This window comes from Sus scrofa, chromosome X (assembly GCF_054392235.1).
Source record: "Sus scrofa isolate SSC_HxYL_T2T_F1_AM1 chromosome X, Sscrofa_HxYL_maternal_Yorkshire_Landrace_v2.0, whole genome shotgun sequence".
Classification (NCBI taxonomy): Eukaryota; Metazoa; Chordata; class Mammalia; order Artiodactyla; family Suidae; genus Sus; species Sus scrofa.
The window spans coordinates 92,691,780-92,708,214 of NC_139401.1; the positions used below are offsets into that span (position 1 = coordinate 92,691,780).

Sequence of the window (16,435 nt, forward strand, 5' to 3'; positions counted from 1 at the left end):
AGTATCCAATCCTTGTAGCCCCAAACAGCAGTTGAAGATGGGCAAAGCACACTAGGCATGTCAGGAAATAGGATAATTCTGGCTCCTAGCCCTGCTACTTAGAAGAGGGAACTCTTCCAACATAATGTCCTGACACTGGATAAGAGGAGGACACGTGGCTAAAGATATTTTTTTTTTTTTTGCCTTTTTAGGGCTGCACCCAAGGCATGTGGAAGTTCCCAGACTAGGGGTCGAATCAGAGCTACAGCTGCTGACCTACACCACAGCTCACAGCAGCGATGGATCCTTCATCCACTGATTGAGGCTAGGGATTGAACCTGTGTCCTCATGGATGCTAGAGAGATTCGTTTCTACTGAGCCACAACAGGAACTCCCTAAAGATAAATTCTTAACATGATCCCAAGGGTAAAACTGGGTGGGAATGAAAAGCCTTAGGTTAGATTGTTTACAATTCCCCACACCATTGTGGGAGTCACATCTGGGACATGCTACTGGTCTGTGAGGGGCAAACATTAATTAGGTAAATGCTAGGATACTTGGTCCCCATAGGCAGTGGCCATAGTAACTGCAATTCCTAGATAAATTTAGAGGCATCCAGCTGACATTCTCATCAAAATACCCAAGTAATATGAGATATAAACATTAATATACATAAGAAAGGGAGTCCTGCATTCATCTGTTGGGGGTGTGGGAATGAGCAGACTGTTGATGAGCATATGATCCTTATTATAAAATAAAATCCAGGAGTTCCCGTCATGGCTCAGAGGTTAACGAACCCATCTAACATCCATGAGGACTCGGGTTTGATTCCCTGGCCTTGCTCAGTGGGTTAAGGATCTGGCATTGCCATGAGCTGTGGTGTAGGCCAGTGGCTACAGCTCAGATTGAACCCCTAGCCTGGGAACTTCCATATGCCATGAGTGTGGCCTTAAAAAGACAAAAAAGAAAAAAGAAAGTCCAGTGGGCAGAAAGCAGTACTGATGATGATTTAATGTGATCTGGTTGCGTTCCTCTGCCTTCATTCTACCTTGGAATGTTAGCCACCATCTCAACCCCAAACAACATATAGGTGATGTCCTAACTATTATTATCTTCTCTCTCCCCTTACAAAATCAAATCAACAAAATACTCAGGATAGTAGGACAAAAGCAGTCTTCATTTTTTCTACACATAAGAAACATTTTCAATTACAGTTTGGCTTCTGGATGGAGATCCACATCAATGTTGCTAAAAGAGCACAGAAAAGCCAAGCAGGAGGAACCCCTGATAAGGAGGTATGATGTAAGAGCTTTGACTCAACTATTCCACTCAACAGGCTGGAGGCCATATGGGTCCCTGAGATAAAGAGTCATTCTGGTTTATGCCTTGAAGGAATCCTCCTCTGTACTCCCTCTTCAGAGTGTATCTTTGAAGGGCCACTGAAAAGAAAGATCCTTGATGAATGATCGCTAGTAAAGTCCTAATGGAGAGCTAACTCATTTGGGGAGCAGCTCTTTTAAATTAAGAGTAGGGGTTTTCCTCTTAGAGTTTCATATTGGAATTAAAACACCCCAGCCACATTCACAGTTACAAGTTCCACATTAGTCAGACTGCTTCCTGGGAGGTACCCAGACGTAGTAAGCAGTCACATCCTCTGATTAGTCAGGATATATTCTGGTGGAATGCTGCACCTTTCAGCTCAGCCCATGGAAAGCTCGGTAATGGTCAAGCAAGTGAGCAGAGCTTAAAGATCACAGGGAGCCTTAGATACCCGGAAGTAAGTTATCCCATCCAGCAGCCAGACAACAACCTGGGTGGGAGGAATGTGAATGATTATTTCTGACTCTCCCAGGTATACAGGGTATACAGTGGCTACACAGAACTTAACTGTGTCTGAACACAGCAGTTCAATCTTAAGGAAATAAAACCTCTTTGGGGGATGCTCTCTCCAAAAAAAAAAAAATGTCCTGGTGGGGTACTCACCCATGAGCCTCATCGTCTCCTTCCATTTCACAGTTGCTCTTGGGAACCCCCAACCCATCCCCAAATACCCAAAGATAGAATCAGACAATGCTCTGCCTTGTTTCAGCATCAACAGATGGCTCTGAGTTCTCAACCCTGCCCCGAGGGTGCTGATGGCAGCAGACACAGTGTAGGTAGTCCACTACGTTGTGGGTGAAGAGTGAGCGCAGCGGGTGCAAGTACTGGAAGAAAAGGAGCATGAAGCCAATGGAAATCAGGTAAGCAATAATGAGCTGCAAAGCAATCGAGGAATGACAGTAATCCAGTAACACTTTCACTCCAAAGAACTTAAAAACCAAGACCATGATCACGTTCTCTACCAATCTCACACTATAGTGCAGGCCCATGTGTCCCCAGTTCTGACCTTTCTCAACAAGGTCCCTGTCTGCTAACTTCAACTGCAAAGCTGACCAGCAAGAGAAGTTGATGCCAGCGTACAGGATGGTAACAGAAATCAACACCACCAGGGTGCCTACCCGGCTGAAATTTTTCTCAATGTTATTGGGCATCTGGGCACCACTCCTCCAGAACTTAACCCAAGGCTCAAAGAGGATGATCAGGAAGTTCAGCAATAAGAAGGGCACAGCCTTCAATTTCAAGGTGGCTGAGAAGAGCACCAGAATCATGAGGCGGGAGGTGATCTCCAATGTTCGCCAAATGGTGATGCACAGGACTTCTAGTGGCCCAAGGCGAATCTTGTATTCATCGTACTTGATCTGGATAGCCAGCATATTGCAGAGAGTAGCCCCATAGGTGACAGATATCAGGGAAAAGACCATTAGCACAGCTGGAAGAAAAACAAAAAACAAAAAAATAGGCAATCGGTTGGTGAAGTTTTGTACTCTGACCCGGAAGTCCAGAGATGACAGGTGAGACTTGAGGGCCCCAGTTAAGAGCAAACCTCTGTATGAATACAGCTATGTAAACAAATATCATGCACAGAAAGAAAATGGAATACTAAAATTTTTTTGATAGGGATTGTAGTAGTTTTTAATTTTTTCTACATTTTTCTAGTTTCTAAATTTCCCATGAAATTAAAAATACAAGTACTATAATACATTAATAATAATCATATACATACAAAATAAGCTTTTTACAAAAAGCAGGTCTCAGTCACAGACATAGAGAACAGACTTGTGGTAGCCAAGGGGGAGCGGGACGGATGGATTGGGAGCTTGGGGTTAGTACTTGCAAACTATTGCATTTAGAATGGATAAACAATGAGGTCCTACTGTATAGCACAGGGAACTATATCCAATCTCTTGGGATTGAACACGATGGAAGATAATATGAGAAAAAGAATGTGTATATATGCATGGTTGGGTCACTTTTCTGTCCAGCAGAAATTGGCATAACACTATAAATCAACTATACTTTAATTTTTAAAAAAGAGAAAAAAAAGTGGGTCTCAGAACTAGCATTGAGAGGTCACTAAACAAGAAGAGTACATATAAAGGGATGGGCAGCATCTACCTGATGAAACAAGCTTCTGAAAAAACAATGGGGGAGGCAGAAAGAACTCTATCTGAAAAAAAATCCAGTCTTAGGAGACTCGTAGAGCATGGCCTTAGTCATAGAAGTCCTTGCTTTGATGAATATCTTCTTTTAGGAATGAATCTTGTTTGTGAGTGCTTCTAGAAAATAAAATAAAATATATACTAAATGAGTTCCCTGGTGGCCTAGTGGTTAAGGATCTTGCAGTTGTCGTTGCTGTGGTGCTAGTACTATCCCAGGCCCAGGAACTTCTGCATGCCTAAGGTGTGGCCAAAGTGAAAAACAAACAAACAAGTAAAATATATACTGGAAATTCCATTAGGGCAGAAGAACCATGTCTATTTTGTTCACTGCTGTATCCCCAGAGCCTAACACACTGCCTGGAATATAGTAGGTGCTCAACAAATGTTTGTGGAATTAATGTAGAATTCTGAGTTTAGAGAGGCAGCATAAAATACCTATGATTTGACATCTTTGGTTCAGCAGTGTGGGAGCTTATGCAAGGCACAGAATATTTATGTGCTTCAGTCTCCTAGGTCACTGAGATACCCTACAGCTTCTTGGTTTTCTTTTTTTTTTCTTTTTTGGCTGCTCCATGGTATATGGATTCTCAGGCCATGGATCGGATCCAAGCCACAGTTGTGACCTATGCCAGACCCTTAACCCACTATGCTGGGCTGGGGATAGAACCTGCGTCCCAGTGCTCCAGAGAGGACATTATCCCATTGTACCAGAGTGGGAATTCCTAGAGTTGCTTGTTTTATTTTTATTTTTTTGTCTTTTTTGCCATTTCTTGGGCTGCTCCCATGGCATATGGAAATTCCCAGGCTAGGGGTCGAATCGGAGATGTAGCCGCCGGCCTACACCAGAGCCACAGCAACTCGGGATCCGAGCTGCATCTGCAACCTACACCACAGCTCATGGCAAGGCCGGATCCTTAACCCACTGAGCTAAGACCAGGGATGGAACCCGCAACCTCATGGTTCCTAGTTGTATTCGCTAACCACTGAGCCACTACGGGAACTCCTAGAGTTGCTTGTTTTAATCATCAGCAATGCCAATGTAACACTGCAATGCTTTGGTATAGTTTCAGAACTTCTGGCAGATCCGGCAGAGTGGTTTAAAAATTTAAAAACCCATTTCCTAGCCCATAACATCCATATCACTCTATGTTAGAGTGGGAGCCTGGAAGGGTCAGAATGCTCCCTAACCTACTATACTAAAAAATCTCAATTATAGATCAACCAGTGGCTCTTTCCTTTTCTTCCTTTAAGAAAAATCTAGTGCTCTCAAGGAGAGTGACAGAGCTAAGTGTACTCATCGAAAAGAAAAGCTGGCACTTTCTGTCCCATAAAAACACTGAATCAAACTGGAGCCATTGAAATGACAATTTCATCTGCAGGAAAAAGTAAAGACCTCCCCATGGAAACCCCAAAAGAAGCACAGCTTTGTTTCTGAGATCTTTTTCAGCTTTAAGTAGAGGGTTGGAGTCTCAAAGACTGGAATGAGGGACTCTCTTAAAGAGTCTAGTCTTAGCTTTATTTTTATTATTTATTTTTTCCCAGCTTTATTGAGATATAATTGACATATAACATTGTATTAGTTTAAGATGTACAACATGATTTGATATGCTCTTAGCTTTATAAACCACTCTCAGTCTCATCCTCAAGAGCTGATGTTCCTTGTGGAATCTGGAACATCAGAGCGTATGTATAGCCAGCCAACTGTGGCGATGCTTTCTCTTAAAATAGAACACATTTATTGATAGTAGTGTAATAAAAGGCAGAAAGCCTGATGCTTCCAATAAATGTCAAAACACCTTCCATCTGTCTCCCTACAAATAGACACATGCCATAGAGGTCATAATGTTGTTAGTGAATTTGCTCATTGATGCTGATCCAGATGGCCTCCCAGAGAAAAAGGCATTAGAAAAGGAATAGCGAGGAGAAGACAGGAGGGTGGAGGAAAATGAAAACTCAAACCAAAAATTAGTTTACAAAACCTGAAAAGAGATGGTATTGTCCAAATGGTTTTAATAGGAAAAATCACTGGAGAATTGAAACAGGCCTTGCAGAAAGCTTCCCTTACATCCTCCATATAGTGATATAGTTAGAAACATGGGTTCTAAAGGCAGACATCCTGGGTTCCAATCCTTTTTGCTACCTATTATTTATAGGACCTTGGCAAATTTGCTTAACCCCTCAGTGTCTGTTTTCACATCTGTAAGATGGGGATGATAACAAGTATTTTCACAAGTTGTTGTGAAGATTTAAATGAAATAAATTTTTTTCATAACATTAGAGAAATGCCTAGAACATAGTAAATGCTTTCTGCTAACTCCAATCATCATCACCATCCTCTATTTCCAAAAGTGTAACAGGTGCATTTTCTTTACTTAGGCATTACCCTAAACACTTACAAACTCAGGTGATTTTTTTTTCTCTTTTTATGGCCATACCCACAGCATATGGAATTTCCCAGGCCAGGGGTTGGAGCTGCAGCTGAGGCCTACGACACAGCCACAGCAATACCAGATCCAAGACACATCTGTGACCTATGCTACAGCTTCTGGAGATGCTGGATCTTTAACCCACTGAGCAAGGCCAAGGATTGAACCCACATCCTCACAGAGACAACATTGGGCCCTTAACCCACTGAGCCACAACAGGAACTCCTCAGTTGATTTAAAAACTGATAGGTGGAGTTCCCTGGTGGCTCAGTGGGTTAAGGATCTTGCATTGTTACTGCTGTGGCTCCAGACACTGCTGTGGTGTGGATTCAATCCCTGGCCCAGGAACTTCATGCCATGGGCACAGCCCCCCAAAACTCCTGATAGAACATCTAGAAATAAGCACTACAAAAAAAAGCAAGACCTATAACAAGAAAAGGATACAATTTTACTAAAGTATATCTAAAAATATTTAATGAAATGTACTTCAGTAAAGTTGTATGTAGTTGGCTCTCTGCATCCACAGAGCCAATCAAACACAAATAGAAAATATTCAGAAAAAAAATTTCAATAAGTTCCAAAAAGCAAAACTTGAATTTGCTGAGCACCAGCAACTATTTACTATCATTTGCATCATATTTATAATTATTTACATATCATTTATATTGTTTTAAGTATTATAAGTAATCTAGAGATGATGGAAAGTATACAGGAGGATGTACACAGGTTATATGTAAATACTACACCATTTTGTATAAGGGATTTGAGCATTTGAAGATTTTGGTATCTGTAGGGGGTCCTGGAAACAATCCCCTGCAGATACTCAGGGTTTACTGTAATTTTCTAGCTACAGGCCTTTCATATTTATAGCATAAGTGTAGTGATATTTCATGGATATATATTTATCTCCAAATCCATCAAGTTGTACACACTAAATAGGCAGAGGTTTTTGTTTGTCAATCATACCTTAACAAAGTGATTTTTAAATATTTAATGAAATGGAGAGTTAAATTATCTTCTAACATGGAATTGATCCTGAAAAGATGTAAATTCCCTCCAAAATAACCTAAATAATTTATGCAATCCCAATAACAGTCTCAATAAAATGCTTTTTCTTCTGTTGTAATTGTTTTGCTCTGTTTTGGCTTTTGGTTAGGGAATTGAAAAACTGATTGTGGAGATTCATTCTGTTTGGAAGATCAGGCTAAACTGCTCTATAAGATATGAGCTGTGAAAGACCTTTGTAAGAAAGATACAAGATCTAAAAGCAATAAATAATTTGCGGATCTTCTGTCGTGGCTCAGCAGAAACAAATCTGACTAGTATCCATGAGGAGGCAGGTTCAACCCCTGGCCTCGCACAGTGGGCTAAGGATCCAGCTTTGCTGTGGGCTGTGGTGTAGGTCACAGACATGGCTCAGATCTGGTATTGCTGTGGTTGTGGTGTAGGCCAGTGGCTATAGCTCCTATTCAACTGCTAGCCTGGGAACTTCCATATGCCGCAGGTATGGCCCTAAAAGGGCAAAAAAAAAAAAAAAGAATTTGAATATGTAAAAATTTAATACTTCAAAATGCCTGAAAATACAACTACAATGTCTCTTACATATAGTGTGCTGTACATCTGTTACGTGTACAACATGTATATGCACATTTAAAATATATGTGTGTGTACGGTAGTTCCTGTTGTGGCTCAGTGGGTTAAGAACCCGACTAGTATCCATGAGGGTGCAGGTTTGATCCCCAGCCTCGCTCAGTGGATTAAGGATCCAACGTTGCCGTGAGCTGTGGTGTAACTTGCAGATGCAGCTTGGATCTGGCGTTGCTGTGGCTGTGTCATGCGCAGGGAGCTGCAACTCTGATTGGACCCCTAGCCTGGGAACGTCCATATGCCACAGGTGTGGCCCCAAAAAGAAAAAATAAAATAAAATATATGTGTATGTACACATGAAAAACATACAAATGTATACGTACACACTTATCCACAGCAGAGAAAGGATTAATAGCCAGAATAAGTAAATAGTTCCTCCACATTAATAAGAAAAAGGCAAACGACCCGCCAGAAAAAGTGAGTAAAATATATAAGAAATTTAAAGAACAGAATGACCAAACATGAAATGAGGTTCAGCTTCACTCATAATTAAAGAAAGCAAATTATTAAAACAGTCATTTTATAATTATACAAATATTTAGTGTAAGATACAAAGAAACAGATACATTCATACACTGCTGGTGAGAATACAAATTCATACAACTTTTTGACAGTACTGATACAATTCTAAGCATGTATATCTTCTTTTTTTTCCTTTTAGGGTTGCACCTGTGGCATACAAAAGTTCCTGGGCTAGAGGTTGAATCAGAGCTACAGCTGCCGGTCTACACCACAGCCACAGCAACACCAGATCCAAGCCACATCAGTGACCTATGCCACAGCTTGTGGCAATGCCAGATTCTTAACCTACTGAATGAGGCCAGGGATCAAATCCACATCCTCACGGACACTATGTCAGGTTCTTAACCAGCTAAGCCGCAACAAGAACTTCTAAACATGCATATCTTTTCACCCAGCAATTTTACTGCTAAGTCATTCTACAAAGTTTCATTCCAGTATACAGATACTTATAAAGATATTCACAGGGGCATAGTTTGTAATTAGAGAAAAACTTTTTTGTGTGGAGAGATTATAAACAAACTTCAATCATACCAACAGATGATTAGGGAAATAAGAAAGAATAGTCCAACTCATATAAGGGAAACATATTTATCATTATTTATATGTATATATAAATAACTTGAAATATTGGCAGACTTTTGAAAAAGACATGTTGCTGAATAGAATGTTTAATATGGTCCTTTTTTGGCAGATATATATATACACACATATATATTGTATATATGTTTATATTTATATAGTAAAAAGAAGTTGGAAGGATACACACTAAATGGTAAACAAAGATTACCTTTGGGAGGTGAGATTTTTTTATCTCGTATTTTCCATACATTATGTATGGTTTTGAAGCTTTACCATAATAATCTCTGATTTTCATAATAAAAAATAAGAACCAAAAATAGTAATACATGATCATGGTAAAAAGATATTAAAACCATATAAAAGGGTATAAAGTAAAAGCTAAAAGCTGGCTGACTTCTCATTTTCACTGCCTGGAGATAAATTGTTTCTTGCATATCTTTCTAGAAATAGTCTGTGCATATACAATTACCTACAGGCCATTCAGTTTGTGTATATATTATTTTTTATAATGCATACATATTTTAATTAGATGATTTAATTACCCTCAAAATTCTAAGGAGGAGAAGCATCATTTCCAGAGGTTTTTCTCCCCACATAATTATCAATTCTAGGTATGTAAAAACATTTAAGAAGTTCTCTTGTTGCACAGCAAGTAAGGATCCAGCACTGTCATGGTAGTGGCTAGGGTCACTGCAATGGCTCAGATTCGATCCCTGGCCTCAGAACTTCCACATGATGTGGTCACAGCAAAAAAAAAAAAAAAAAAAAAAAAAAAATGTAAAGGCCAACAGAACTTCATGAACAGCCTTAGAAGAGAAAAAAAGAGGGCAAATTTTCTCTTGACATTTATTTGAAACATGGGGCTTTGTCAAGCAGGGTCAGCACCTAATAATAAGGAAATGATCCAAAGCTGCACAACAGCTGTACCAGCTCTAGCCCAAGCAGATGAAGTTAATCTCAGGCTGTTAAAACTCATTAACAGTAGTTTAACTCAACTTTGAAAACACTGACGCACACTTCATTCTCTGCTAGAGGTTACTCATCTCAGGACCCCTCTTTTACAAGTGGGAACTTAAGGCAGTGACCTCTTTGGTAATTTCCTCTAAAGATCATAGAGGTCAGAACTGGGACCAGGCCTGACTCGCATCAGTGTACGTTCCACACCCCTTTTTCTTTCTCCCCACTGGAGTTGAAAGAAGTGATTAAATCAGTGCTTCCCCAAAGTGGAGGATCAGAATCAACTGGGATATTCTCAAAAAATACAGACTCCTGGCCTCCCCACACTCAGACTTATTCAGGTCTGAATATGGTATGTAAGGTTTTAAAAGGTGCTTTCAGCCAGTAATTATGTTTTCTCATAATCAGTAATATTTGAGAAGCTCTTATTTAAAGGCAGCCATCCCTAAACCAACCAACCAACCACCCTCAGTACAATTTAAACACTGTGGGTAGGGAAAATGTCCTACTGGCTGCTGGTGGTACTTTCTGGGCCCAGAGAGGGTTTATCTGTGGTATTTTTAGTCTGAATAACTTACCCCAGTTTAAGAAATCTGGCAGGCCTGAGATGTTTGGTTCTGTAAGTTCTTGGACTATCAGTACTGTCCAATAGAATTTTCTGAGGGAAATTCTATAATATCAATACAGTAATCATTAGGTACACATAGCTATCAAGCACATGAAATGGGGCTGGTATGACTGAGGAAGTAAATTTTTCATTTTTCATTTCAATTTACATACCCACGTGAAGCTGGTGGCTAGTATATTGGACAGCTCAGGTCTAGATTTCTAAGACCCTTGATTTAAGAGGAGCCCTCCCCTCTCCTGACCCCACTCACCTCTACCCAGGGGAACCTCTGCAGAGATCAGGGTCACATAGAGCTGATAGGTCAGCTGGGGCACTGAGCCCAGGAAGGCTTGGATCTGTGACATTCGTTTGTAGGCATTGCGGTGCATAGCCAGGGTCCGGATGGAGTGGCCCACCTCCCATTCTATCAGCATCTCCTCGCCATTTATTAGCATCTTCTTTCGGGTGAGGCTGACATAGGGCTCCTCCTGCCCCTCTTTCTTCCACAGTGTGAGGTACTTAATCATGGCCTCCAAACATCTGCAGAAGTAAAGCATCACGGGAACTTAACTAAAGCTGTCCTGGGAAGGAAGGTTATAGTTGGGGGGTGGGAAATAATTCAGGAGAGTTGTGCTACGTTTTGCCATTCCTACACTTCTATTCTACATATTTCTCACGAGTCAAGGAGTTGGTCACGCCTTCTACAAGACACCTGAGTCTAAATCATTTTGTGTTGGGTCTGTCATCAACCAACTGAAGAACACCAGTTCAGAAGTGTTTGAGAACTTAAGGAATTGCTTTGTTTCCTTCAGAATAAGCCTATGATAGAAAAGTGGCTTGAACACAAAGACATTAATAACGTGTTGAGAGAAGATGATGGAAGTTACAAAAGGCTCTGGTTTTCATAATGCCTCAAGTTCCTGAGGAAAAGCATTCCTTATTCAAAGCATTCAGCTCCATAATCAGGGCTTTTGAGTTCTGCTTTTCCAAGGCAAAGCCCACAACTATAACTACCTCAGCTAAAAAGTCTTGGTGGGGATCTGGGGAAAAAAAACCAAAAAACAAAAAAAAAAAAACCCTCTCAAGTACACAGGAAAGCCATTTAGCAACAAAAGTACTTTAAAGTTTTCACAATGAAGAACTGAATGTACCATATACCTAGGAAACCTTAAAAGATCTCCTTAAAGGTTGTTTTCAGGGCCTCTTGCTTGTTTGGGAACAATAACCTTTTTTTTTTTTTTTGTCTTTTGAGGGCTGCACCCGCAGCACATGGAGGTTCCCAGGCTAGGGGTTGAATCCGAGGTACAGCTGTCGGCCTACACCACAGTCACAGCAACACTGGATCCGAGCCTCCTCTGTGACTACACCACAGCTCATGGCAATGCCAGATCCTTAACTCACTGAGCGAGGCCAGGGATTGAACCTCATGGTTCCTAGTCAGATTCGTTTCCACTGCTCCATGACAGGAACTCCCGGAACAATAAGCTTTTAAACATCCTTCTTTCTTTACAAAGAGGAAAATATCTTATGAGAGCCTATCACCCTTGAAATAATACTAAGACCATATTTCCTGCTCTACCCATCCCAGATCCTCCATTTAAATCAGAAGCCTTTGGCAGTTTTGATGTGGTGAACAGAGAAGCAACCAGAACATCTTGTTTGAGAACACCCAAGTTACCACTTCCCCCACTCACCCTGAAATGAATGGAAACTGTGGATTATTTCTTACAATAAGTAAGAACAGTTGTGTCGAAAATTAAGCCGTCTTTCCTGATAGGCTGAGGGAATGGGTTGCATTTATCTTACCTATTGCCCTTACCACACAGTGGGCATTTGAGTAAATGAAAGAGTACAAAGGCAGAAAAGAATACAGAGTGAGAAGTGATGCAAGGAAAGGATAATAATAATGGCAACGTAATTTAACAGGAAAATAGGCCCAAGACAAGCTCTGAGTGAGATACACACACACACACACACACACACACACACACACACACACACGCATATACTCTTTAGGCCTTAGGCTCCCAATAGGAAAGGTAGGAACATGTGCTGGCTGCCATTCTCCACAGGATCCCTTTCAGACTGGTGCATTTGTGCCAGTCTGAAGCATGTTGTTTGAAACATCCACATTATAGGGACAAACTCTAAAATCCAGGAGAGAAAAAGATGCAAGGAGAGAATAGAGAAGAAGAAGAAGAAGAAAAAAAAAAGCAACTTTCTCTTCCTATTCAGGGAAAATCCAAGAAGAAATTTTAGATTTTAACCCAAGCCCATCAAAGCTACCTCTGAATAAAATATAGGGGGAGGTGGTAGCATGAAGCATTCTGTTTAGCTTCCATGCTTAAGGCTGTTTACTGGTTTAAGGAAATGTGCTGGCCTTGCTTATAAGCATCAGGAAATGAGAGTACATTTTCATTTCCAGAAGTATCTTTCCATTTCATATAAGGAAGCCAGACCCTCCAAACAACTTCATGTACCTAATAGCATGAATCAAGTTCCTACCTACCTAAAAAGCAATTTGCCTTGAAAATAAGCCTCATCAAGGATATAATTTATGAGCTTTTAATTATTTTTTTCCCTGATGTGGGGTTAGCTGACTGAGACTCTAAATGCTTTCCAATCATTTCTAGTGGAAGCTAAATGACAAAAATGAAACACAGTACTCAACACTGCATATGGAGGGTCCAGATCAAAGATGGCTTGGGAGGCCACAAAGCAAAGAGAGAAAAGTCAAAACTGGGAGCCTGGGGCAGTGCTTACTGAAATTTGCATCGAGAGTGCTTGATGTGTTAACTCAATAATATTGCATTTGAAAAGGGCGGGCGAGAAGAATGGTTTCCTCACTCCCCTACCAACCTCTCTAAAACACATCTTAGTTCAAGATGAAGATGAGGTCTTCCTTTCACAGCTTAACTTCAAAGAATTAAAACTGGAAAGGACCTTTAGATTACCTAGTACTGAGCTTGCATAGGCCAGCTGAGTCACATTTGACTAACAACTATGGTTCTTTTGGCCTAGACAGAGTTTAATTATCAAAATCAGTTGTCTTTTTTTTTTTTTTTTTTTTTTTTTTTTTTGCTTTTTAGGGCTACACTTGAGGCATATGGAGGTTCCCAGGCTAGGGGTCCAATCGGAGCTATAGCTGCCAGCCTACGCCACAGCTCACAGCAATGCCTGATCTTCAACCCACTGAGCAAGGCCAGGGATTGAAACTACAACCTCATGGTTACTAGTTGGATTCATTTCCACTGTGCCACAACGGGATCTCCAGTTGTCAAAATTTTAAATCATTATATTTCACATGAAATCCTGTCTTGGGAATGTCTCCTGAAAAGCTGGGGCCCTAGTAAAACTGGGTGTAAATTCTAAGAGGGAAACAATGGGATGGAGCTGTAGAGCAGCTGGCTCTTTTAGGCAGATCTTGTGGACTCCAGATTGCCACCGTACTCACTACTCTCCATCATTTCTCTAACACTGAGACTTTCGTTTTATTTCCTGGCTGCACCTGCAGCATGAGGAAGTCTCCAGGCCAGGCATCAAACCCTCACCACAGTAGTGACAATACTGGATCCTTAACCCGCTGTGCCACCAGGGAACTCCAAGACCTCATTTTTACTTATAGTCATACATGTAGCTACTGTTTTTTCTCATACTTGCCTTGCTTCACTCATTAATGGTAACTTCCTGGCCCCTGTAAGCATCTGAGACCAATGCTCTAGCCCAACGCATTTATTTCACAGATGAAGGAAGCAAGGCTCAAGGCTTCTTCAGAGGTTTCAGCAAGGTTATATAACTAGTCAGTGACAGAGGGTGGACTAGATTCCAGGCCACTGTTTCTGTTGATTATCCATATTTTCTCTGATGGATCCTAATTAATTCCTCCCAATTTAAACTTTTTTTATTTTTTATTTTTCCTGTCTTTTTGCCTTTTCTAGGGTCGCACCAGCGGCATATGGAGGTTCCCAGGCTAGGGGTCCAAACTGAGCTGCAGCCGCTGGGCCTACGCCAGAGCCACAGCAACGCTAGATCCAAGCCAAGTCTGTGACCTACACCACAGCTCACAGCAACGCCAGATCCTTAACCCATTGAGCAAGGCCACGGACTGAACCCTCAACCTCATGGTTCCTAGTTGGATTCGTCAACCACTGAGCCATGATGGGAACTCCTAAACATTTTTTTAAAAGGGGGAATTCTATTCCTAGTCAGTTTTAGACTGTGTTTATTTATCTAAGGATGAAATATCTTCCCATTGCAATTAGAACATCAACACCCTGACCCATATTCCTCAGCTGACTGTACGTTTCTGCCTCACTTGCTATCAAGACAAACTTAGTCCATTCTTTCCTACTGACCTCATAAGTTTTGCAACATCTTTCTACCTTGAAAATCCCATAGCATCCAGATGAGACTTCTGACACAGATGCCTGTCTCTCTAGATAAGAGCACATTCTTGTCCCTTCAAGGCAATCTGAATGGAAAGATTCAATACTATTACGTTGTGCTACAGCATTCAGATAGAGAAACAGACTATCTTCCTTTGCTTCTAACAGTGCGCCTTTATTGCAGAAAGATACAAAGAGATAAACAAGAGACCGATAAACTGACAGAGAAAGATAAACTACAATGGGTTTGCATACCAGATGAGCACAAATGGCTTAAAATATTTTCCAGATGTCAAATAACTCCAGAAAACTTGAAAATGGTGGTAGCAGCAGCCCACGCAGTTCGGGGTAAAGGAACTGAATGTGAGATGGGATGGGGGGAGTAAGGAACTTTCATCCAATTTAAGAGCATCTAAAAGGCAGAGTCAAAATAACACACTCTGACACTACAGCCCGTGTTCACAAGATGACCACATCAACTGGTCCCATACCAATTTTTTCATAACCCAAATCCAGATAGCAAGCATTGTCTAATGAAGTCTTAGCAATGGTACAATAGTTTCGGAACACAGGTACATGCCACATGTTCATTGTGGTGGCACTTAAGACTGCAGATAAGACTTTTTGGATGGCAGGCAGGGAGGCCAAGAGTGGGAGGGAGTGGGAGAATTGATCAAATTAGAGGCACAGTATGTGTTATAAATATTAAATTCATCTTTCTCTGCAAAGGGGGGCGATGGGTAGAGGAGAAGAGAAAAGATTAAAAAATTGCTCACCTGATAACAGGTCCCAAGAGGATTAGATGCATAAACAATGATAGTGGCTTGTCTTTGGCCAGATCTCTGTGGACAAAAATGAGCGTCAACTGGACCATAATGGATGAAAACATAAAGAAGGAAAAGGTGTATGCCATCCAGTAGGTTTCACTATTCTTCCGATAGATTCTAACCATGTACAAGGTAGATGCTGCCTCCCCACAGTACAAAAAAGTGGAGAAGAGGATGCCAAATGGAAAGGTAAATCTGGGGTTGGCCCCACGGATGACATCTTCCTCCAGAGGGGACATCGCATCCACATTTGGTTCCTCGGGAATTTCAAAAACTTGGTCCATTGTCGAGGTTCTGAGTGTTGTGGTCTGGTCTTCAGAGCACCCCACCACTCGACCCCCCTAAGAGAACCCGGCAGCCACTGCAGTCCCAGTATTGGTGAGGAGAGCTGTCAAGTCCAATTCCAGAACTGAGGAGATTAGAGTAGGAGACCTCTCTCTTCTTAGAAGTAGGAGACCTCTCTCTTCTAGTCTCAAATTACACTTGTCGGAGTCTGGGATGAAGAACCAGGAGTACCACTTTGAATTTGACTCTTGATTGGCCCAGGATTCCATTCGTCAACATACATACTGTGGAACTTGGACAAGCCAAAAGCAAGCATTTTAGCGCCCAGTCCGGAGTCCTAGTCCAGGCGCGTAAAGCGCCATGGGAACAGCTCGGCTTTTCACAGCCGCCCCCCCTGGCAGGGGGATAGCTCTTGTCGTGAGCCCAGACACTCTCGAGGAACCCTGACCAGTGTGCCCTCCCTCTCAAACCAGCCAACGACAGAGCCAGGGCAGAAGAGAGGGCGCAGCCTGAGCGTCCCTTCGGTGATTCAGTTCATTGTCCAGGTATCCGCGCTATTGCTAGGCTGCGGTTATCATCTCGCCCGCTCGCCAGCTCGCCCGCGCTCTCTGAGGACCCGCGCGGAGTCGAGGGTTCTCACGCCTGTTCCTCGGATTCCCCAAGCTCCGCCCCCAAGGCAGCC

At 41.7% G+C, this 16,435-nt stretch overlaps 1 protein-coding gene across 2 annotated transcripts; it reads right to left on the reverse strand.

Annotated features, from left to right (window-relative positions):
• Positions 1–1,135: 1,135 nt before the first annotated feature.
• Positions 1,136–15,899, reverse strand: XKRX (XK related X-linked). Of its 2 annotated transcripts, XM_085006858.1 has the most exons (4): positions 15,418–15,899; positions 10,528–10,796; positions 2,478–2,788; positions 1,136–2,183 (listed from the first exon to the last, which is right to left on the reverse strand). In XM_085006858.1, the coding sequence occupies exons 1-4, from the start codon at positions 15,750–15,752 to the stop codon at positions 2,043–2,045; spliced, it is 1,056 nt and encodes a 351-aa protein (XP_084862984.1). In that variant the 5' UTR covers positions 15,753–15,899; the 3' UTR covers positions 1,136–2,042. The 2 variants fall into 2 exon arrangements, with proteins under 2 accessions (XP_084862984.1, XP_005673818.1); XM_005673761.4 differs by having other exon boundaries at positions 1,136–2,788.
• Between the last annotated feature and the right edge of the window lie 536 nt (positions 15,900–16,435).

Bases quoted from the DNA above. Each gene is read 5' to 3' on its own strand.
- XKRX (XM_005673761.4), bottom strand. From the start codon at position 15,752: ATGGACCAAGTTTTTGAAATTCCCGAGGAACCAAATGTGGATGCGATG. The intron at 10,797-15,417 runs GTGAGCAATTTT...TTACTTCTGCAG, and splicing joins CTCTTGGGACCTGTTATCAG to ATGTTTGGAGGCCATGATTA. The intron at 2,789-10,527 runs GTGAGTGGGGTC...TTTTTCTTCCAG, and splicing joins AGAGGTTCCCCTGGGTAGAG to CTGTGCTAATGGTCTTTTCC.